Source organism: Diabrotica virgifera, chromosome 9, assembly GCF_917563875.1.
Source record: "Diabrotica virgifera virgifera chromosome 9, PGI_DIABVI_V3a".
Lineage (NCBI taxonomy): Eukaryota > Metazoa > Arthropoda > Insecta > Coleoptera > Chrysomelidae > Diabrotica > Diabrotica virgifera.
Genome location: NC_065451.1, coordinates 209,372,625 through 209,396,353, shown reverse-complemented (window position 1 = coordinate 209,396,353; position 23,729 = coordinate 209,372,625). Strand labels below are relative to the sequence as shown.

General features: G+C 32.4%; 1 protein-coding gene and 1 long non-coding RNA gene across 3 annotated transcripts in view; one reads left to right on the top strand and one right to left on the bottom strand.

Moving 5' to 3' along the window:
• Positions 1 to 22,831, top strand: part of LOC114327644 (tyrosine-protein kinase Btk29A) — a 61,585-nt gene extending 38,754 nt beyond the window's left edge. For both annotated transcript variants that reach the window (XM_050662377.1, XM_050662378.1), the window contains 3 exons: positions 3,469 to 3,706; positions 5,727 to 5,860; positions 12,809 to 22,831. In XM_050662377.1, the coding sequence (XP_050518334.1) occupies positions 3,469 to 3,706; positions 5,727 to 5,860; positions 12,809 to 12,910 (474 nt within the window). In that variant the 3' untranslated portion in view covers positions 12,911 to 22,831. The remainder of the gene's footprint in view (positions 1 to 3,468; positions 3,707 to 5,726; positions 5,861 to 12,808) is intronic.
• On the bottom strand, positions 10,051 to 12,631 carry LOC126892738 (uncharacterized). Its single transcript, XR_007700987.1, has 3 exons — positions 12,321 to 12,631; positions 11,997 to 12,237; positions 10,051 to 11,048 (listed from the first exon to the last, which is right to left on the bottom strand). It is a non-coding gene; the product is annotated as an uncharacterized LOC126892738 (long non-coding RNA).
• Positions 22,832 to 23,729: the final 898 nt, after the last annotated feature.

The window sequence follows — 23,729 nt, the reverse complement described above, 5'->3', positions numbered from 1 at the left end:
ATACGTTCAAACCAATTGGTAAACCAGTTATTTCAGTCTTCAGTTAACACTTGCAAACTCTCTGTTTTAAAGGCATCGATGGCTTCTTATGCCACTGGAATCACCGCCCACGCATTGATTTCTTGACCTTTGGGAACGTGAAGAAGTCGTTGGGACTTAGGTCGGGGCTATACAGTGGATGGTTTAGCAATTCGATGTTTTGAAGCTCCAAAAACTCTATTGTCTTTTGGACGGTGTGAGCACTTGCATTGTCCTGATGTAGGATGATTCGCCGTTGTGTGTTGCCTTGTCGTAATTCCGCGATAACTTCTGCTAAACAAACGGTTATATACCAATCAGAAGTAACCATTCTTTAATCTTCTAAAGTAATTGTTACCACATTACCAGATTTTGATACAAAAGTTGCGACCATTTTTTTGACACATTTCGAGAACTGATCACTTTTGTTGGTTTTTCCTCATCGTAAAACACCCTCACAACGGATTGGCGTTTATTTTTCGGCTCGTAGGAGTAAATCAAAAATTTATTCTCACTAACAATACTAAAAACGTTTTTGACCTTCCTTTGTTGAACCGTTCCAATGTTTCTCAGCACAAATTGACGCGAACCGCTTTTTGCTCTTCTGTGAGCAAATGAGGGATCCAACGGGAAACTAACTTCGTAACACCCAGTTCTTCATGTAGGATATTTTGGATCGAGATCTTTGAAATGTCCAAGGATGCCTCTATCTCCCGGTATGTTACACTGCGGTCATCCTTAATTAGCTGACTAACCGTATCAATGTTTTGCTGTGCGACTGCTGTTTTGGGTGGATCTGATCTGGATTCGTCGCTGAGACTGAAACGACCACGTTGAAATTCGCTAAAAAATCGGGAATTAGTTGACAGGTTGGATGCTTCATTTCCAAATACAGAAACCATTTCAGCGAAACATTGCTGTTGGGATAATCCTCTTCGAAAATTGTAAATAATTGCTAATTTCAAAAATTCATTATATCTACACGACTTGTTGTATCACAATGAAACTCGATTTATGTCAATAAAAGATTGAGGTTACGTTTGTGTCGGGAGGTTTTATTGGTGGCGCCCTCTAAGCGGCAATATGCAAAACTAAAAAGACAAACCTCGTATTCACTTGGTTCTTTACCAGTGCGTCATCATTTAAAGCATACGAAATAAGTCGGAAATTTACTAAACGCAACAGCAAGGAAGTTATCAAAAAATAAAATGCCAAATGTAAGTTTTGCTTTAAAATTTTGGTGCAGAGTTACAGCTACATTTAAAGTAGCTTAATAAATTTTGTATGTTAACTGCAGGAAATATGAAAACTGACTTGTAAAAAATTGAATTTAAAATAATATGTTTCCACAAGCTTTGCACAAATCGCTTACCTTGAAAATTGGTATTCTTTAGATTTGGTTATGCAGACCCAAGTGTAATTACTCAATTCATCACTGCTTCAATGAAATTCTAGCACTCGCGGACGGCGCCGTCAGTTAGATAAAAGGCGACAAAATTTGGAATTCGGAAGTTCTTTCGTTGAAGGCTTGGAGCGAAGTCGTAGAGTCGTACCTTCTAACCTAAATGTACTCAACGGAGCATGTCCATTTTGATACATGCGTACCTAAAGCGATTTGTGGAAAATAGAAATTGATATCGCGCTTTTGTATGAAATTAATGAGTACATGAAATAAGGTTATTCTGCATCATTTTTAAAGAGGGCAGATAAAAGTAAATAAATATAATTATTTAATTATCTAAAAACTTATTCTACCCGAAATAAATTAAATATTAGATGATTCAATATAAAATAAAAAAAAATAAGGATTCCCGAACAAAATTCTTTTAATATCATTAGTGATTAAATAAACAATTTATAAAAAAATTCAATAACATATTTTCTTTTTGTCATTTCATTCACTTTGGCGAAAACTTACACAACCTTATATTCCTATTCCTTAACTGGCACTTAACAAAACATCTTTAACAAAATAAAATACACTTATCTACCATAAAATTAATTTCAAACTCCAATATAAAATTAGTTGTGGAAAAGACTGTTTGTGTAATATAAAAAAAATAAAACGGGATAATACCCGAAGGTTGGCTGTATACCATCTAGTTAAATAAAATTAACATGAAGTAAAACTCCCTAGTGTAGTTGGTATATTTAATAAAAATTCTAAACATTTTTTTTTAATCAAACGGATTACGTTCAAAACGTTTTAGGACTTATCAGTCCATCATCAGTGAACCTAAAAGTAAGTAATCTCACTTAGTAAAATTGAAAAGGGTGAAATTTTGAATGTTAAAAATTGAAAAGTGTGGTTACGATTACTTACTCTCTGTCCTTGCTAAATAGCCACAATGCCAAACACTGGTCAAGATGTATGTTCTAACTACATGGTAAAATTTGTTAAACAATTTGGTTTACCTTGGATGCCAACGGATTAGTACTAGGTACATGATGCTCTACTCCATTAATTAAGAGATTTTTTATTATGAATAGGTCTACATTGAACTACGTTTAGTCTGTCAATGATTTAGAAGGAAGTTGAAATACTTCAAATGTCAGTAAAATTGACATCCAGGAAAGGGAATTTTTAAGGGATTAAGGGAATTTAAGGTGACCTTGGTTAATACCTTAAAAATTCCCTTTCCTGGATGTCAATTTTACTGACATTTGAAGTATTTCAACTTCCTTCTAAATCATTGACAGACTAAACGTAGTTCAATGTAGGCCTATTCATAATAAAAAATCTCTTAATTAATGGAGTAGAGCATCATGTACCTAGTACTAATCCGTTGGCATCCAATGTAAGCCAAATTGTTTAACAAATTTTACCATGTAGTTAGAACATACATCTTGACCAGTGTTTGGCATTGTGGCTATTTAGCAAGGACAGAGAGTAAGTAATCGTAACCACACTTTTCAATTTTTAACATTCAAAATTTCACCCTTTTAAATTTTACTAAGTGAGATTACTTACTTTTAGGTTCACTGATGATGGACTGATAAGTCCGAAAACGTTTTGAACGTAATCCGTTTGGATTTTTAATTATTAAATATACCAACTACACTAGGGAGTTTTACTTCATGTTAATTTTATTTAATATAAAAAACTCCGAAATGCAAAAATTCGACAAAAAACAGCAAAAAATTCAATAGACTGACAGACACAAAAGTAAATAACCCAGAAACTTCACAAATTGTACTTAAAATCTGAAAACATTCCTAAGCGTCTTTTTTTGTACTTATCTCTTTTCAATACACTGAGTCTAGAGCGTTCATAAAAATAACATGTGTTTTTACTTAATACCAGGCGGTAGCTGGTTTGTCTTTATTTTGATACGTGTAAGAGAATGATGCTAGATAAAAAGTATGTGTTTTACTGTGTACGTTTATTTTGAAAGAGTTGGTGGTGATTGCCGGATCACTAATAATGTTTATATTTTGTTTTTTTTTTAGGTATGTAAAGGAATGGCGTATTTAGAAAGACTCAATTACATCCATAGGGATCTGGCAGCTCGAAACTGCCTCGTGGGTACCGAGAATACGGTCAAAGTGGCAGACTTTGGATTGGCGCGATACGTCTTGGACGATCAGTATACATCTTCTGGTGGATCGAAGTTCCCCATCAAATGGGCCCCTCCTGAAGTGTTAAACTACACCAGATTCTCGTCCAAATCGGACGTTTGGGCGTATGGTATGTATTTTTTGTTGAATAACATCGTATATCATTTATTTGCTGTCGTATTTTGTTTGTCATTCGATGTATTAGGTATATTTAAAAAAATGCGAAGAGACTTAGTTTTGTGGATGATACTTTTGGGATTTTGCTATTTGTTTTTATTCCTTATACCCCTTTATTACCTTTTTCTTTATTTTTCTATCAAAAAGACTCTTTTTTGCTTATATTTTATGATATTATCTTTGGTTTTTACTGTTTTATCCTTTTTGTTATTCAAATCCCTACTTTTTTCTATGTTTTCCTCCTTATTAATATTTTTCTCAGTGTCCCTCTTTTTTATATATATTTCCACTTTTTTCTCTTTCTTTCCTGTCGTATTTTATTTATTATTCGATGTATTAGGTATATTTAAAAAAAATGCGAAGATACTTATTTTTGTGGATGATACTTTTGGGTTTTTGCTATTTTTTTTTATTCCTTATACCCCTTTATTACCTTTTTCTTTATTTTTCTATCAAAAAGAGTCTTTTTGCTTATATTTTATGTTATCTTTGGTTTTTTACTGTTTTATCCTTTTTGTTATGCAAATCCCTACTTTTTCTGTGTTTTCCTCCTTTTTAATATTTTTCTCAGTGTCCCTCTTTTTTATATATATTTCCACTTTTTTCTCTTTATTTCCTGTCGTATTTTATTTATTATTCGATGTATTAGGTATATTTAAAAAAAATGCGAAGATACTTATTTTTGTGGATGATACTCTTGGGTTTTTGCTATTTTTTTATTCCTTATACCCCTTTATTACCTTTTTCTTTATTTTTCTATCAAAAAGTCTTTTTGCTTATATTTTATATTATCTTTGGTTTTTTACTGTTTTATGCTTTTTGTTATGCAAATCCCTACTTTTTTCTGTGTTTTCCTCCTTATTAATATTTTTCTCAGTGTCCCTCTTTTTTATATATTTCCACTTTTTTCTCTTTCTTTTCTGTCGTATTTTATTTATTATTCGATGTATTAGGTATATTTAAAAAAATGCGAAGTTACTTATTTTTGTGGATGATACTTTTGGGTTTTTGCTATTTTTATTATTCCTTATACCCCTTTATTACCTTTTTTCTTTATTTCTCTATCAATAAGAGTCTTTTTTGTTTATATTTTATGATGTTATCTTTGGTTTTTTACTGTTTTATCTTTTTTGTTATGCAAATCCCTACTTTTTTCTGTGTTTTCCTCCCTATTAATATTTTTCTCAATGTGTCCCTCTTTCTTTCTATATTTTTCCACTTTTTTCTCTTTTTTTTCTTTCTCTGGCCCACCATGTCAATTTTTAAAGTCTCCTTTTTCATTATTTTTTGCTCACTTTTTTTTTCTATTTCTGATTTTTGTTCATATTTCACTTTATCAACTGTTATATCCCTTTTTTTATTTATTTATTTATTGAAGTTATACTACTTTAGGCATGAGGGTGAATTTTTATTTTTCTTTTTATTTTTCTGGGCGCATGCGCACACCGACAGTATGGTATTAGTCGCTACATCTTTTTTCAAGTTATGTAGCGCAAATAAGGTGTGCGTGAAAAGAATATATTATTAGTGTGTTTAGTAAATATATTTATTATAATTGGATTTGTGTTTTTTTTTGGTAATCTTTTAGTTCTTTCTAATAGTTTAATATTTAAATACAATACAAAAAACTGTTTAAAGTAGATATATTGATTTCGTTGAAATCATAATATGAAGTTAGATTATATTATAATAGAATTATAACTTCTTATGTGCGTACAAAGTACACACACATTCTTTTTTTTTTACTTAAAAACTTCAGTATTTTTCTCTCTATATTCTTTTGATTTCACTTCTTTTTCTTTTCTTCTCTCTTTCTCTTTCTTACTTTTTTATTTGCTATTCTCTCTAGTTTTTTTTTCTTTTTAGCCTTCATTATGATTCCTTACTCTTTTCTTTTTTTCCCTTCCCTTTTTTCCCTATTTCTCTCCATTCTAGAAAAGTTCAAAGTAAAATTGTTTTTGAATTTTTTTTAGGTGTTTTGATGTGGGAAGTGTTTACATGTGGAGAAATGCCGTACGGAAGATTAAAAAATACAGAAGTGGTCGAAAGAGTGCAGAAAGGAATCATTTTGGAGAAGCCAAAAGCTTGTTATAAAGATGTTTATGATGTAAGTCTCTGTTATATTGTAATATTTTTATTTATTTAAATGTAGTAATGAAACAAAGACTTACTCACAATCATTTAATTATACTTTGACGACCGGTTTCGATCTCTACATTATTCAGATCATCTTCAGGTCGGCGTTACAAGTAGTTAAATGCTACAATTAAAGAAAACCAGAGTTAGAACATTGTCTGGTTGCACAAATGTTAATAGAAAGCTAAATTCGAAAACATTTTTTGAAATAAAGGTTTGCAACTGTTGACATTTCAGAAATGCGATACATACAAATGCACACTTATGAGTAACAGATACTCATAAGCATGTATAAGCAAATGGATGCATGCAGTTTATGAATATTTGTTGAAAAAGTTAAAAAATAAAATTTTTTAAAAATTAAAAAACTAATTAAAATATTAATCAAAATTAAATATGCTTCCAAAATTCAAAAAATAATAATAATAGATAGTAATATTGCTCTGATCTACTTACATGCCGTTACAAGGGATGCATTGCCACTTAGTTGTTAACATGTTAATACGTCCAATTTATGCTAATAGGTTAGCTGGGAGAGGAATAGGGCAAACAGACATGTTACGTAGGTCAAAACACAGACCTTTTCTCAAAACACAGACACTACTCTTTTCAAATATGCAAACAGATTTTCAAAATTTGAATATGCAGGGTGTTGTTTTAAGGTCACAATTACTTTATAATTTTTTGTTAATCCGGACCTGGATTTTTCTTATGGTTAGTATGTCGGTCATTTGGGTTTTGAATGAGACATATGTGTACCAAATATCAAACAAATATACAGGGTGGTTCTAAAGTTATGACTTAGGAAAGAAATGGGCAAAATCGATAAAACACCCTGTAACTCGGTTATAAAAGTCGGTAAGGCAAATAATGTAGTATATCTAGAACCGGTTCGGTGACCTCTATTCACCGTTAAAGTATTTCCGTTTCCCAATGAAACACCCTGTATAAACAATGCTATAACTAATTACAATAATATTTTACCAAAGAATACTCCATCCAACAAGAAGCGAAAGCACCTGTCGGCTCCTTTGATATTCAGGGGGGAGAAATATCGGTCGGAGAATGGTAGGGATACTACTTCACACTACACTAAGAAAAGTAATGAGGAATTCGTTCAAAACCGTAGGAAATTTGAGTTACACTGAGAAACAAAGTATTAATTAAAACTATAGTGTTTTTAAGTTGATCTATTTAATATGAATTGTATTTTTTTCTGTAAAATTTAATATAACCCATATATCAATTTTGTACTGATAAGTAAAAAGGTCTTAAAGTAAAAATATCGATTTTGACTAAGTTTTGTATCAAGGCGCAAAATGTCGCCTGTCAAAACTTTCAATGTGTTTTAAATGTATTTATTTTTTTTCGAATCCTCAGAAAACCAATAAATATTTTTAAAAAAATTTAATCAAAGATTACATTATTACTGATGGCCTAAAGTCCCTGAAAACTTCTGTTTTTATCAGTTACAGGGGTGAAAATAAGAGAAAATTTATTGTGATTTTTAATTGCAAATACAGTAGGAATAATGAAAGATTACTCTTGAATCAACATATAAAACACGCTGTATTTTCCTGTAACCGTGCCACAAAAAAAATTGGCCAGAGCAAGAACATGTAATAATTATATAAACTAATGTTCTTTTAATAATGGTACTGGTTCATTACTTTCTGGAACATAGAAAATATTTGTTTAATAAGATCGCTCATGGGTAATCTTTATAATTTCCGAATGTATTTTATTCAAAAGGAACTTTTTATTTATTCTAAGGGACTTTTGGCCCTCGGTAATAACGTGATCTTTCATTGTGCGTTTAAATTTTTAAAAAATCCTTATGAGTTTTCTCATGATTCGAAAAAATAATACATTTAAAATTTTGACAGGCGACATTTGGCGTATTTCCCCTTAAAAAAGCGATTTTTAGTGCTTAGTTGAATTTATAATAGTTTCAAAATAAACATGAAAATTTCTATCGAGCATTATTTTTTATCGATTTATGTAACGTACTAAAAATTTCAACTAAGCATCCATCGCGTTATATCAGTTTTTTAGAGTACAACACTTAGTCAAAATCGATATTTTTGACCAAGACCTTTTTACTTTTCAGTACAGAATTATACTTTCGGAATTTCTATTAACTTTCTCCTAGTTTGATGACTTTTCTGTTTCCTTTTGAGGAATTTCTTTGAATGTGAATATCTATTGACCTCCAATACCACGATATTTTCACTGCACGAGGAAACTCCAAATTTCCCGTTTAACCTGCATTCGCTCTAATTGTTACCACCACATACATGTTTTGCACCACTCTCACATATTCAGCCTGCACTCCTTCCCTACTTATAGGGCAGTCAATGAGAGCAAGAACAGGTTATTACCTCCGAATTCTATCCTACTACATGGATTTTAATGAAATTTTAGGAATAGCCTGAAAATATCTCCTTATTCAAAGTCTACCCTATGCCGATGTGTGTTTTTGTCTTTCCCACCGGGGACGGTTCCCACCCCTTTTTGGGGGTGAAAAAATTTTTTGGTTAAATATCTACGGAAGTTGCTAGAAAACTCAATTCTAAGCAAAAACTGATCTAGAATTTTTTTTCGAAAACTCAATACTTGTTGAGTTATTCGTGGTTGAAAATTGACCATTTTCATTGAAATATAACACCTTTTTGAACGGTTTTTTGCGAATACTTTAAAAACAGTGCATCTAACTAAAAAAAATATATAAAACATTTTTGTACCTCGTAAAATAACAAAGAAATTCGTTCCTTCTTCAATCTTCTAGTTATAACACAAAAAGAGATATGGTAGGTAAAATGAGTTTGTTTTTTTGGTGCATGCTCAAAGCAGTGGATTCAACTTGAAATAACAGAGAAACGGTCGATTTTATGTATATAATGCTACCAACACCTTTTATTGTGCTTGAAAAGTTCTTTGAAATAAGCAATATTAAATGTCGATTACATTCAAACTAAGCGAGATATGCTGCAAAAAATTGATGACTAACGAATTGTAAGAAAAAAATTGAGAAGTATATTTAACCCCTCATCCACAAGAATTTAAATGCATCGTTTTCCTTCTACAATACATTTTACTACAGTGTCATTTTTATGTTCAAAAAGTTGAGCGGGTTTAAAATGAATGGTTTTTGAAAAAAAATAAGATCAAAGTATAGAGCGCATATTTAAATTTTCTTAAAAATCTTCTTTTTCTCCATATAACTTGAAAATGATAAGAGATACTTTTATAAAAAATAAAATCAAAATGTTTATCTAGAAGAAACCTTCATTTTTGTATGGCATCTCTTATCATTTTCGAGTTACATGGAGAAAAAGGAAGATTTTTAAGAAAATTTAAAAATGCGCTCAATAATTTGATCTTATTTGTTTCAAAAACCATTCATTTTAAACCCGCCCAACTTTTTGAACATAAAAACACTATAGTTAAATGTATTGTAGAAGGAAAACGATGCATTTAAATTCTTGTGGATGAGGGGTTAAATATACTTCTCATTTTTTTCTTAAGATACGTTAGTCATCAAATTTTTACAGTTTAACTAGCATAGTTTGAATGTAATCGACATTTAATATTGCTTATTTTAAAGGTCTTTTCAAGCACAATAAAAGTTATTGGAAGCATTATACACCTAAAATCGACCGTTTCTCTGTTATTTCAAGTTAAATACACTGATTTGAGCATGCACCAAGAAAACAAGTTTTTTTCACTTACCATATCTCTTTTTGTGTTATAACTAGAAGATTCATAAAGGAAAGAATCTCTTTGTTATTTTAAGAGCTACAAAAATGTTTTATATAATTTTTTTTAGTTAGATGCATAGTTTTTATGGTATTCGCAAAAGACCGTTTGAAAAGGTGTTATGTTTCAATGAAAATGGTCAATTTTCAACCAGGAATAACTCAAAAAGTATTGAGTTTTCGAAAAAAAAATTATAGAAAATTTTTTGCATAAATTCAAAATGACTTAGTTCTAGCCCCTACACTTTCGTATAGGTTTTGTTAGAACTCATTATAAATGTACAATAATGAAAACATATTATTTTGAATTGGGTGCTATAAAAAATAAGACAAATGGTCTGAACAAAATATAGCAAATGTTTACTGGAAATGACTACAATTGCAAACGAAATGAAACACTAAATAGTTTAATATGTTTTTATTCTTTATTAAATATCTGGGAAATCAAAGGAGGGAACGTCCTTATTGGTAAAATGGCGAAGGTAAAACCCCTCTAAACCTCGCCGAAGACGTAGTACATCCAGATAAAAATACAACTCTGATATAAAAGTCTATAAATAACATTACTTAACATGACTTTAAAATTCAGACCTAACCTAAGTATGCACACATATTACTAATATTGCTAATCAAGTAAAATCTATAATAATGTTAAATTAACTAACGTTCTTGTAAAGCCTATACAACTATAATAAAAATTCAATACAGATACAGAAGACAAAATACTTGTGAGCTAAAAAAATGTTCAAATTTAATTATTACTCAATTTCTTTCTTTATTTGAAAATACTCCTGCTTTTCCATTTTTCGCTTCTTTGTAATTTTCTGAAATTTTTCCATAATTCCTTGAAACTCACTCGTAAATTTGATAAAATCTTGGTCATCTAATTCGTCCACCGCATTAATGATGTTTTCACTTTGAAGACTTCGTTTGGTGTTTTCCTGAATCAAATTATCTTTTCTACCTTCCCTCTGACAAACTCATTACTTTCCTCCTCATGCCTTGATTTGATAATTGAAGTTTCTCCAAACACCTTGCAGCATCATCTAAAACAGAATTAGTACCCACATGCTACTCATACATTCTTACCAAGTGCACATGCTTACACAAGGTATTCCTCACCAAATATTCATCACAACTGCACTGGTAACGGAGAATACAAATTTTACACACTCTACAAAACAATGTCTAACACTCACTTTCACATACTTGTCTTAAACCTACATTATATAATTCATTCGGATCCACAAAGGATTTTACCTGAAACTGCCCATATACCTTCACATTCTTCATCAGTTCTTCCATTTTGTATTTCATCGATTCTTACCATTGCAAGAGTTGAAGAACTCCTTTATAGGATAATGCTACTCATTTAGCTACGTTAAGTGGACCACATTTAAGCTGAAACATAAAACCAGAAAAGGGAAAATTTTAGATACAATAAATATGTAAAAAACAAAACGGCACAAAACAAGAATTGGAAGGAACGGTTTAAAAAAATGTGTGAAAAATTTCTTAATAAATTATAAAATCTCAAGCACCGTTGCAGAAAAAAGTAACAAAGTCCAGAAGATATTCAAAGGAATACAAACAATTCGCTCTCACATTATACTTTTTTGAAACCAAAGTTCAAAATTCTACATCCTGTTTATGTTATGATGAAAAACAACAAACAACTTATACAGTGATGAGCGTGCTAATAACTGGCAGAATAACGCAAAAGATGGAAAACATAATATGTACATTGCGAAGTAAATAGAGATGAAATTAGTACAGGTGGAAATTATCAGTATAAACTTATAAATTAACATTACATTACATAGTTTCCCACCTTTAGTAGTCTGTGAGGGGAGTATTTTATAAAATTCTCCTGTCATAGTGGCAGTAGTCATATTCCTTCTATATGGCTAAAGCTGGGAAACTATGTAATGTAATGTTAATTTATACATTTATATTGATAATTTCCACCTCTCTTTACTTCACAACGTATTATGTTTTCCATATCTTGCATTATTCTGCAGGTTATTAGATCACTTATCACTGTACATATGTATAAGTAGTACATATACAAGCAGATACAGTCAGAAAAATGAAAGAATACCCATGAACGAACATATAAAACACACTGTATTTTACTGTCACCGTGTCACAAAGAAAATTGTCCAGTGAAAATACATGTAACAATAATTATTACAAGTACTTGCGCTGGTCAATTTTTTTTGTGACACGGTGACAGGAAAATACAGCGTGTTTTATATGACCGTTCATGGGTATTTTTTCTACTGTACTTATTTTTATATGACTTTTATGAGGCACTATAATTATTGTGAATAAATAAGCTATACCTACCTTCAATCTGTGTTTCAAGTCTTATGATTTTTCTTAAGGGTTCATCTGCAGATTGTACATCTTGGTTGTATGGGAATATCGTAGGATGAGCTTGTATAAATAAATTTTTTCTTACGTTTCCCCCTTCGATATGAAATGTGGTTGAAAATGTTTCTCACACATTCTATAATTTTTGTGCAATTCATTGACATCCTTTGAAAGTAAATCTTCCCTAATTGCAGCTTTTAGCCATAATTCAGCTCTATAAAAAAATGTATTGAATTTAAATATTAATGTTCAGATAACTTTTGTAGCGCGTTTTAATATCAAATTTGATTTGTTTACCTGCTACGATCTCGTGGTATTGAAAAAAGACTTATTTGTTCCCCAGATCTAGTCTGGCATCCACGAACCACACAAGAAATTCCACCTTTGCGTGCAGCCATCACAATTATAGTTTATTTTAATAATTTTTAATATTAATATACTTTTTTCAACAATTATAAAATATTATGAAAACGCCAAACACGAAAATTTACACAAACAAATTGTCACTTGTCACAAACACATGTATAAAGATAAACAGCCGATACCTTGAATGCGAGCAACGATCAAACATCAAACATGGCGCATAGTCATGCGCAAAGAAATTTGGAGCCCGAAATATTCCAAGCTTTCGCTTCTTATTGGATGGAGTATTCTTTGATTTTACTATCTGACAAGAAAGATATCAAAGAGTGACTGTTAGGGGCGATCGGCGTAGAAATATATAATTTTGCATCATATTTTGCCATGCATTATTCGTGTTTCATGATAATGTTTTTTGTTCGCAGGTGATGAGAAAATGTTGGGCGTCTCAACCTGAAAACAGACCTTCCTTCAAATTACTAAAAGAAACCCTCATCAACGTCTCCCAAGGATTGTTAGTCGACTGACTGGCCAGGTTGGTCTGCGAATGTGTCTCGCACAGCCCCTCATCGTCGTCTGGAGTGTCAATGAGCGACTACGAACAGACTTGGATCGACGTCTGTCAGACTTTATGCCGAGAGGCCAAAAAGAGCAAGGTTAAAAAGTTATGAAATTGTTTTCGACACAATATTTAATGCAGACCCTGTATATGAAGATCGATGATCAAAATTTGAACGATTTTACATTTTAGTAAAGGAGATTTCGTACCTGGTGAATTCATCGAAAGAAATTCATCGAAAATAGTTCACTGTGATGTGCAGTTCATCGAAAGAATTAAGGTTCGGATCTTTCTGATCGGATCTGGTCGGATTCGGATCCGATTCGAATCTGATCGGCTTCGGATCTGATCGGATTCGAATCTGATTGGATTCGGATCCGATTCGTATCTGATCGGATTCGGATCTTTCTGATTGTGTTGTGAATTTTTGTTTATTTATTTTATTTAATCAAACGCAGTCATTAAATCGATGCACGATACGTTAATCTTCCTACAAGGGTTGTCATTTTAGTTTTGCATATACAGACAAAAAATATATAGACTTACACAGTACTTGATTGCTTTTCAAAATATATCCCACCAAAATGGATACACTTTTGCAAACATTCAATCCAGTTGGTAAAATAGTTATTCCAGCCTTCTGGCGACTAGAATCGCCGTCCACGCGTTGAATACTTGATCTTTAGGAAGGCGAAGAAGTCGTTGGGACTTAGATCGGGGCTATGCGGTGGATGGTTTAACAATTCCATGTTTTGAAGCTCCAAAAACTATTTGCATATTATAGGCAGTGTGAGCACTTGCATTGTCCTGATCTACGATGATTCGCCATTGTTTGTTGCTTTGTCTGAGTTTCGCGATAACTTCTGGTAAACAAATGGTTATATACCAATCAGAAGTAACCGTTCTTCGATCCTCTAAATTCTAAATCAATTGTTGCCACATGACCAGATTTTGATACAGAAGTTGCTTTTTTCTTTGACACATTTCGAGAACGGGTCACTTTTATTGCTTTTTCCTCATCGTGAAACACCCACATGGCGGATTGGCGTTTATTTTCCGGTTCGTAGGAGTAAAGCCAAGATTCATCACCACTAACAATACTATAAACGTTTTTTGAACTTCCTTTTGTTACAAAATTTACTTTTCTATGATCTTTTAGGCATTAATGTTTAATTTTAGTTGACTTTATTTATTAATAACTTTTTTAATAAAATCACTGAATTTATATCCTTTATTTTACAAACTACGATATCTAATTTATTTATTACACTAAATCTAATAATTTATCTAATTACAAATTCAAAAATATACCGCGCCCGTTACATATCAAACTACACCGACATTTTCAAATTCACAACTGCCCCGCTAATTACAAAAACCTACTATTTATACAACATTCAATGTTCTAGAAATAAATAACATCTCGAATAGTATTTACAAGCAACTAGAAAGAATTTACTCCAAAAGTCGAGAAGGAATAGAACATAAATCATAAAAAAGGTTACTTGGTAAACAACTTAGGCCGGGAGCTGAAAACAGTCTGTGACATAATTATGTCACATTTTGTTGAGCTGTTCTAATGTTTTTGGACACCAATTGACGCGAACCGCTTTTGGCTCTTCTGTGAGGAAATAACGGATACAACGGGAAACCAGCTTCGTAACACCCAGGTCTTCATGTAGGATCTTTTGGATCGAGGTCTTCGAAATGCCCCAAGATGCTTCTATTTTCCGGTATGTTACACGGAGGTCATCCTTAATTAGCTGATGAACCATATCAATGTTTTGCTGTGTGACTGCTGTTTTGGATGGGCCTGTCCTGGTTTCGTCGCTGAGACTGGAGCGATCACGTTGAAATTCGCAATACCAGCGGGAAATAGTTGACTGGTGTGATGCTTCATTCTCAAAGACAGAAACCATTTCAACGAGACATTGCTGTTAGAATAATCGTCTCCGAAAATTGTAAAAAATTATTGCTCGAAAATGTTCTCGGTTAAGATCCATTTTTCGACGGGCTTGTTAATTTCAAAAATTCACTGTATCTACACGACTTGTTGTATCGCAATGAAACTGTAGATTTATGTCAACAAAAGATTGAGGTTATATTTGTGTCGGAAGGTTTTATTGGTAGCGCCCTCTAAGCGGCAATATGCAAAACCAAAAAGACAAACCTCGTATGAACTGCACAACCGTCATTTTTTTAGTCGATGAATTTTAGTCAGTGAATTCCATCGGAGAACTTTTCTAGAACCAAAAACACTTATTTGGGATGTATGGATAGCGCGGTGCTAAAAATAATTTGTTGTTATATAGAGTTTTTTAATTGAAAAATCTTTTTTCGAAAAAAATGTTTAACGGATTAGGACCAGAAGGTAGAAAAATAGATTCATTTTAGAATTTTTTCCCTTAACGTCCCCACATTTTGTACAGAAAGAGTCATGTAAGTATAGGAAGGAACGCTTTTGATTTGTATTGAGAATACAGGGTGTCCAAAAACTCTTCTGACAAACGAGGATTCCTCAGATAATTTCAAAATGCTTTCTAAGGGAGCCAGAGATGGTTCTTTGCAATTAGTTTTTTTTGATACCTCGTATTTAAAAAAACTAATTCCAAGACGCCATCTTCAAAGAGATCTAGCTCTCTTAGGAAGCATTTTCGGACTAGGTGAATTGGGTTAAATTGTCTTAAAATTTTCTAACGAATCTCCGGTCTTGATTTGTCGAAGAGATTTTCTGGACACCCTGTAACAACGCGGTAGGCTAGCCCCGAAAAAAAATCCGAGTAGACAAAAAAAAAATTAGTCAAATATTATATAACTTAAAAAAATTGTTAGCTAAAAAACGTGGTAAATAATGCTAGAGGTCGTCATGTAAAGGGACTGAACTAATATTATAGTGATAATGTTTATGTGTTATTACGTATATACATATATGTAACGTGAGATTACTTCGTTTTTCGTTTTTATGTTGGTATTATGATCTGACAAGAGATTAACCCAGTTTTTATACGTAAAAATATTTATTTTGTCGAGATTTATGTAATTTCTGGACTACTGCACTGTTAACTACCACCGTTCCTGTCAAAATATGTCACTTGCCAATCGCCCGTCACCTGTCAACCGTCTGACAAATGTGACGTCATTTGTCGTGCCATCTAGATTGGGTTTCTGGATGTTTTATTGAAACTATGATTTTTTTTGTCATCTACAAATCTCTAGATGTGCTATTTTGTTTTAAAAAGTCCCAATTACAATTAAGTTCTTCTTCTTTTTGTGTAGACATGACTGTCTGTTTTTCAATGTACATCTAGTAAATTGTCGTTGTTTAGATGACTTTCTAGATATTTAAATTACATGATTTGTTCTATTATCTGACCCATCAGCTCTGCAAGTAATTTGGGACAAAAAATCAGAATAAGGTTTAAAAATTTTAAAGAATAAGAGAATTCCCTAGAGATTTTGGTCATTTGAAAGAGAAGAAGAACGCAAACTTTATCATATATTGGTTGATGATGGATGAATCTATTTATTTGTATGAAAGCATTTTTTACTTAGGATTTTATGATTTCTGTCACGTCAAATGTCATTGTATCTGTCAAATGTCATGGGGCCCATCAACTGTCATGGTATTTGTAGCCTGTTGTGTCATTTGTTGTGTGTTCTATTATTTTCTGGATGTTTGACTGGTTTTTTCGATATGTCTTCCCATGTATTGTATTAAGAACCTGTATTTCAGAAAATATTGATCAAACGACAGAAATAAGGGTCAGGATAGAAATAGCAAGAAATGCGTTTCAAAAAATGAAAAATATTCTCTGCAATAAAGACCTTACGTTAGAAATGAGCGTAAGAGCTCTGATATGTTACATGTTTTCGATACTACAATTTGAATTTGAAAGCTGGGCAACGAAGGAAGAACACGGAAATAAACTACAGTAATTTGAAGTGTGGTGTTACAGAAGGATGCTTAGAATAGCATGGACACAGAAGAAATGAACTTGTAAGTATTACGAGAAATGGAAAAAGAATACGAAATATTAAACAGAGGACCGTGATATGAAATGCTAAGACTATACAGGGACAAGTAAGAGGAGGAATGACCATAGGAAGTTCCATAGAACTTTTCAGAACAGCGGTAGATAGAGTAAAGATAGCGATGATGATATTGAACCTCCGATTAGGAGACGACACTTAAAGAAGAAGAAATCCGCGTTAACTGCGATTGTGCCAAATGTCATTTTGTTTGACAACTATAATATATCGTTTTTCAGCTGTCATGGGCTTGTCAACTGTCATTTTTTGTGCAATCTATGATTTTTTTTGGTGTTTTAAGAATGGTGTTCTAAACCAAACTACCATTTATTTATAAATAATATCAAAAAAGTTAAATGTAAACCTCCAAACCAAAAGAAAATTAATCCGAAAGTTGATAGTGAGATTAGAAAGTGAATAAATGAAACTATATAGAATAAAGTATCCTTCCCTAATGATTTTCTTAATAATTAAAGTTAGAGGTGGATGATTCGGATATGATCCCGTTCAGTGAGTCGATTCTTTGGAACATGTTCATCTAATCGACTCAACGATTCTCGGATCTACAGATACCTGAATGAAAAACAGTTCATATTGCGATTTTTTGGCGTATTTTGGGTTAACCTCTTGTTTTGCGGCAATCATGGTTGGTTAAATAGGCAGAAACCTGTGTATTTTGTAGTTAACTTCGGATAAAAATTAGAATATGACTTGAACTTGAATAATGATTGTTATATTTATTTACATGATAAATCTAAATGTAATTTAACAAAATTTCATTAGTAATTGGATGTGAATTTAAGAGACAATTTTTTTACTTTCTTCTAGTCATAGAAAGTAGACGAAACTTCAACTATTAGTCGAATGATAAGTGTCAAAACAGTTTCTATTTTATTAAAAAGAAAAAAAAACATTACATCAAAGAATACAATTTTTATATGAAATTAGGTATAAAATACTGAACTTACCTTAAAAAAATCAACAATAAAATTAAAGTTAGAGGTGGATCATTCGAATCTGATCCGGTTCAGTGAGTCGGTTCTTTGGAACATGTTCAGTGATTCGACTCAATGATTCTCGGATCTTCAGATACGTGATTCTTTTTAATAAAGTAGAAACGCATCCTAACAATTCACGTCTTTTTGGAGAAAAGGAATGAATACGGAAGCGCCCATAACCTTTTTATTGCATTTGGTTGTTTTTTTTTGTTTAATTGGGTAAAAACGATTCCTATTACAAAATATGTGAACAAGGCAATTGAGTGTCTGATTATCTGGGATGATGAATTTAACGGTAGGCGAAGAAGTGTACGTTTGTATTGACTGATATTCTATTAACGTTTGAGATTAGGAGGAGCGGAGAAGGTTTTTGGAAAGTACGTGAATGAGTGTACATTTCATATTTATTAATGACATATTTGGCAAAGAAATGACAGAGGTAAACGCTTGCTACACTTCTGTATAGACAACAATCCGTTTATTATTAATACAGGCTTTCCACATACTTCAAGATGTTTATACACTAGCACTAGGCTATCATCAGAAAGTAGATACACAAATCAGATAGATATCCTGGTAAAAACCCGTTGGTGTTGTTAACGATGTTAAGACCTATCCAGGAAACGATTTTAATAGTGACCATCAATTTTATCAGCTGAAATCCACATGCAGCCAAGAAACAGCCCAGAAACAAGAACTACCTCAACCAAATGGCATATAAGATACAACGATCTCAACCTATGTGATCTCAAACACTCATTAAAATCAGGAGAGTCCTCAAACAACATATTGTAACAATCAAACGAACGATTCGTATTTATATACGACTTTATTAATTTATTTCTACAAGTTTTCTTTTGCAAACTCTAGCTTAAACTAAACTCATTTACAAAATCCGTTCCTATTTATAGCCCAGCCGTTATTTCTCGAAGATTCTGCCCATCTCTAGTTATCAGCTCGTCACGCCTACTTGAGGTACGTTATCGAACACTCTTTACCATTCCGCCACCGCCTCGAACATTCGATAGCGTCATCCTTACACGTTTCGAGTTGTGTACCGTTATACAGGGGTCGGTCAAGAGTTCTCTTTCGTTACAATATTGACACAAACGAAATCCATATTGCATAATGCCGTAAAAAACAAATAAGTGATAGAGAAGAAAGAAGGAAACAATGGATTATAGACTACACATGGACTAAAATACAGAAGAGGAAGCGTTTAAAAGCCACATGATTTCACAATGACAGTGATAAAGAGGCCCAAAGAGCTGAACGCTGCATGTGCAAAAAGCTCTATGGCAAAATTATCAAAAATTTGGAAAATTGAAATATCCATCGATACAAAAATGAGACTGGTAAGAAGTTGTTTTTCCATTTTTCACTTATGCATCGAAATGCTGGACCCGTTGTATTTGAGATGTATTGCTGGAGACGAATGTTGTAGTGATGTTGAAAAAGTAACTATTCGTTACAAAGTACTCGTTACTTACGAATACCGAAAGTAACGATTACTCTACAGAAAGGCAAATCGTTACGTTGATTACTCTGATTACTTCGTTACTTCGTATTAATCGTATCAGAGCTAGTAACGATTATTGTATCTACTTTGATTACTCTGATTACTTCGTTACTTCATACCAATCGTATTAGAGCGAGTAACGACTATTGTATCTACTTTAATTACTTTGATTACTTCGTACTTCGTGAAGGTCGTTATTATATCGGAATACCTATACAAAATAGCTACCTACTGAGAAATACGATTCTAGATATGATTACCGGTACTCAAATAAAAAAGTAATAATACTAATCAAAGTAACGAATACTGTAAATGATTACTTTATACAAAATATGTATACATGATGTTATATATTTACAGTATTTAGCTACTGTAAGAGCCACGCCGCGACCCACCTGAAATCCGCTCGCGACCCACTAGTGGATCGCGACCCACCGGTTGGGAAACGCTGACTTACAATGAAATCAGTGATCATAGGCGTAACTAGGGGGCGGTTTTGGGGTTACACCTCTGTCAGTGATACCAATCGTACTTTTCAAAAAACAAACCGTTTCTTCACCCAGAATTGCACAAACCTTGTACACGGTGTATATTTGAGACTGTTCTACACAACCCAAATCAATATTTTTAGTATTTTGTACACTTCTTCACCTGCCTGCACACTTCTTCATCTTATTTTATGTTATACAGGGACAAATGGTGTTTAATAAAAACTTTTATATCTATACCAACTATTGACAATAAAATACCTACATTTAATTGTGACGTAGAAGATAATGTTTCCGGTTAAGTTTTTTTACTTTTTTCTGTGAAAAACAGTGAGATATAACTACAGAGATATTTAGTCCACCTAATCCCGTAACTGAACCAAACGACACCGCGCACATCTTATGGAAAATATAATGTCACTCAAATGGAGTAAAATTTACATGAATAGATTCGTCTGGAAATTACAATCATTTCATATCATTGCGCCAACTCCGAATTTTGATTGATAACGGCGTAAATTGATATAAATAAATCTAAAATCAAATGGGCATGTACGTGAGTCAGAGAGAGAAAAGAAAGTCTGTGAGTCTACAGTTCTACGGCAGAGGCTTACTCTTATCGTATAGATATGTAATAAAGTAGGTATAATTTGGTCAGCCGTACCAAAGTATATAGTTCCTCTAATCGCCTTAGCTACCGCTGGGTTAAGTTGTTTTCAATAGTGACTAGACTAATAGTATTTGTGAATGACAATTTTATGGACTTCAGAAATGTGATTTCCATAAACTTTAATTACAATCTACGCCGTTAATAATCAAAATTCAGAGTTGCGCAATAATATAAAATGATTGTAATTTCCAGACGAATCTATCCATGTAAATTTTATTGAATTTGAGTGACATTATACTTTCCTTAAGATGTGTGCGGTGTCCGTAAGTAGTATTGTAATTTATTTGTAACAAATTCGTTCTGTGTCGACGGGTAGAGTGAAAATATCTCGAGCAATATAGTGGTACACCCGTATTCTTAACCTTATGTCATCATTAAATAATCTATACTTTAAGTTATAATCAGATCATGAACTTTTGTATTTTTATACAAAACATCTCATGAAAGAAACAGGCTCAACGTTCTTACTTTTAAGTTTTTCGTTGTTCTTAGGTAAGTATGTACATGTGAATGAATCAACTCGGTTCAAAAACCTCCTGTATAGCATAATATGTTGTCAAGAAATCAACGAATTTTCATCTTTCAGACTGGTTGACGACTGGAAAGTGCTCGAAAACAAGTCGAAACAAATATCTGTTGCGTATATGAAATTTTCTGGTCAGTTTGCATTGTTGCCAAGTTGTGTCTTTATTTCCTTGATCTTCTGAAAAACCAAGAGGTCTATGATGACAATAAAACTATCAGTATGATCTTAATTCACTGCAACTGTTTCTCCTGTGCACGCAGTTGTTCTTGACAGCCTTCAGTGTTGCCACGTTGTATATGTATTGTCTTGATCTGCTACAAAAAGAAAAATACAAGAACACTATCAGTATGATCTGATTTCACTTAATTAAAACTATAAAATAGACTTCTTGTCAAATATCTTGCTTAAATGTCGGTCACAGGCGTATTTATATAGCCGCAACACTGTTACATCGTAGATTTTATCTGTAAATAAGGAATTTTGATTGCTAATTTGTCCTGAAAGATTTACGATCTACAATTGAAGGTTATTTTCAATATTCGAAGTTTATTATCGAAATAAAAGACAAAGCATCTATTTGTCCCGAATAAAGGGAAATTGTAGCTATCTTGCAGTGTTGCCAAGTTGTATATTTATTGTTTTGATCTTCAGAAAAACGAAAAGGTGTCTGACAGACAAGAAAATTGTTAGTATTATGTGAAATAATTACTTTATTCCAGCTGCAAGTACTGATTTCTTGTCAAATATCTTGGATAACTGCCTTTGACAGGTGTTTATACAAGCAGGGCATTTAATTTTGAATGTTAATTTCACCTAACAAGTCTACGATAGGCGTATGAAGGTTGTTTTCAAGATTTGAAGTTTACTTTCGAAATAGAAGACAAATCCACTGTACACGAGGATATTCTAGCCAGCCTTTAGTGTTGCCAGGTTTTATCTTTATTGTCTTGATCTGCTACAAAAAGAAAAGGTCTTCCACGGACAAGGAAACTATCAGTGTGATCTGATTTATCTGCATTACAACTGTAAATATGGACTTCTTGTCAAACATCTTGCTTGATTGTCTGTCACAGGCGTATTTATATAGCGGCAACACTATTGTATTGTAGATTTTGTGTGCAAAGGAATTTTGAATGCTAATATGTCCTGAAAGATCTACAATCTACATTTCAAAGACATTTTCAATGTTTGAAGTTTATTATCGAAATAGAAGACAAAAGAAGTATTTCAGCTAACTGGCGGTGTTGCCAAATTGTGGATTTTTTCACATAATTTCAGGAAAAGTCATGAATGTTTTGTCCTGATTACAACAGAGTGGTTTCTTGACGAATAGCTTGTTTTGTGGGGTTTTTGAACCGACCAATTCATAAATAGCGTACGGCGTTCTACCGTGAACGCTACAAAACGTAACTAAACCATTTTATTCAGTTCGTATCCGCTTCAAATTTAAGTATTATAAGCCACAATGATATTTAGGATAATTTATATGTAGAATTGCATGGATCTTATACATACGGCATCATATGTTTATTTAAACCCTTCTTAACCGTATTACCTTACTTTATTTCGAAACAAATTTTGAGATTTTTATATATGTTTATTTTCGTATATTTATGATCAGTAATCATCAAAGATTTGAATAAAATAACCTCAAATGCTTAGATGTGTTTTATTGTCCTGATAAATATATAATGGAACTGCATAGTTGCAGTAAACAGTTGTAGATAAGTTTTTCGTGACTTATTTTTATGTTGATTACAGATATATTGGACAATATGGGGAAGAAACATTAAATAGAAATGGAATTAAAATGTTGGAATTCTGCCAAACGAACGACCTGGTACTAGGAAACACATTCAGTGAACAAACCGTTGAAGACAAATATACATATGCCGATGAAGAGAGAAATGCAAAAGGCTTAATCGACTATGTACAGGGTATTTCTTAATGTCCATGTAGTAACTGGAGAAATCTTAGCACAAAATACGAAGATTTAACCTAAACACTTAAATAAAATGTGGTTCCTTACTGAGTTACAGGGTGTTTTATCTAAAAATTTAAAAATTATCTTTGCTTAGCATTTTAAAACTATTCGACATATCCTTTTCATACTTGGCAGGAAGTATAGGTACTGTATAAACTACTAAACTATGTTAAACAAACGTTTCTAGCTACTACCAGAGGCGTACGACAGGGGATAGTTGCTGGTTGACCCTTCCCAAATTCTACGCCACTGACGAAATTGCTATTTTAGTGAAATTTTTTCATTTTGCAATACTTTTTATGTAAATAAAATACTCGTAACGATGAAATGATTACTTTTCGAGATATTTGAAATCAAAAATGAAGCGACACAATACATTAATCAAAATAACCGTGTCGTTTCATTTTTAACTTCAAAGATCTCGAAAACTAATGACTTTATCGTTACGAATGAAGAGTATATTATTTTCATAGAAAGTATTGGAGAATCCAAAAATTGAACTAAAACAGCAATTTCGCCAGTGGCGTAGAATTTGGAAAGGATCAACCATTCACCTTCCCCCGTCTTACGCCT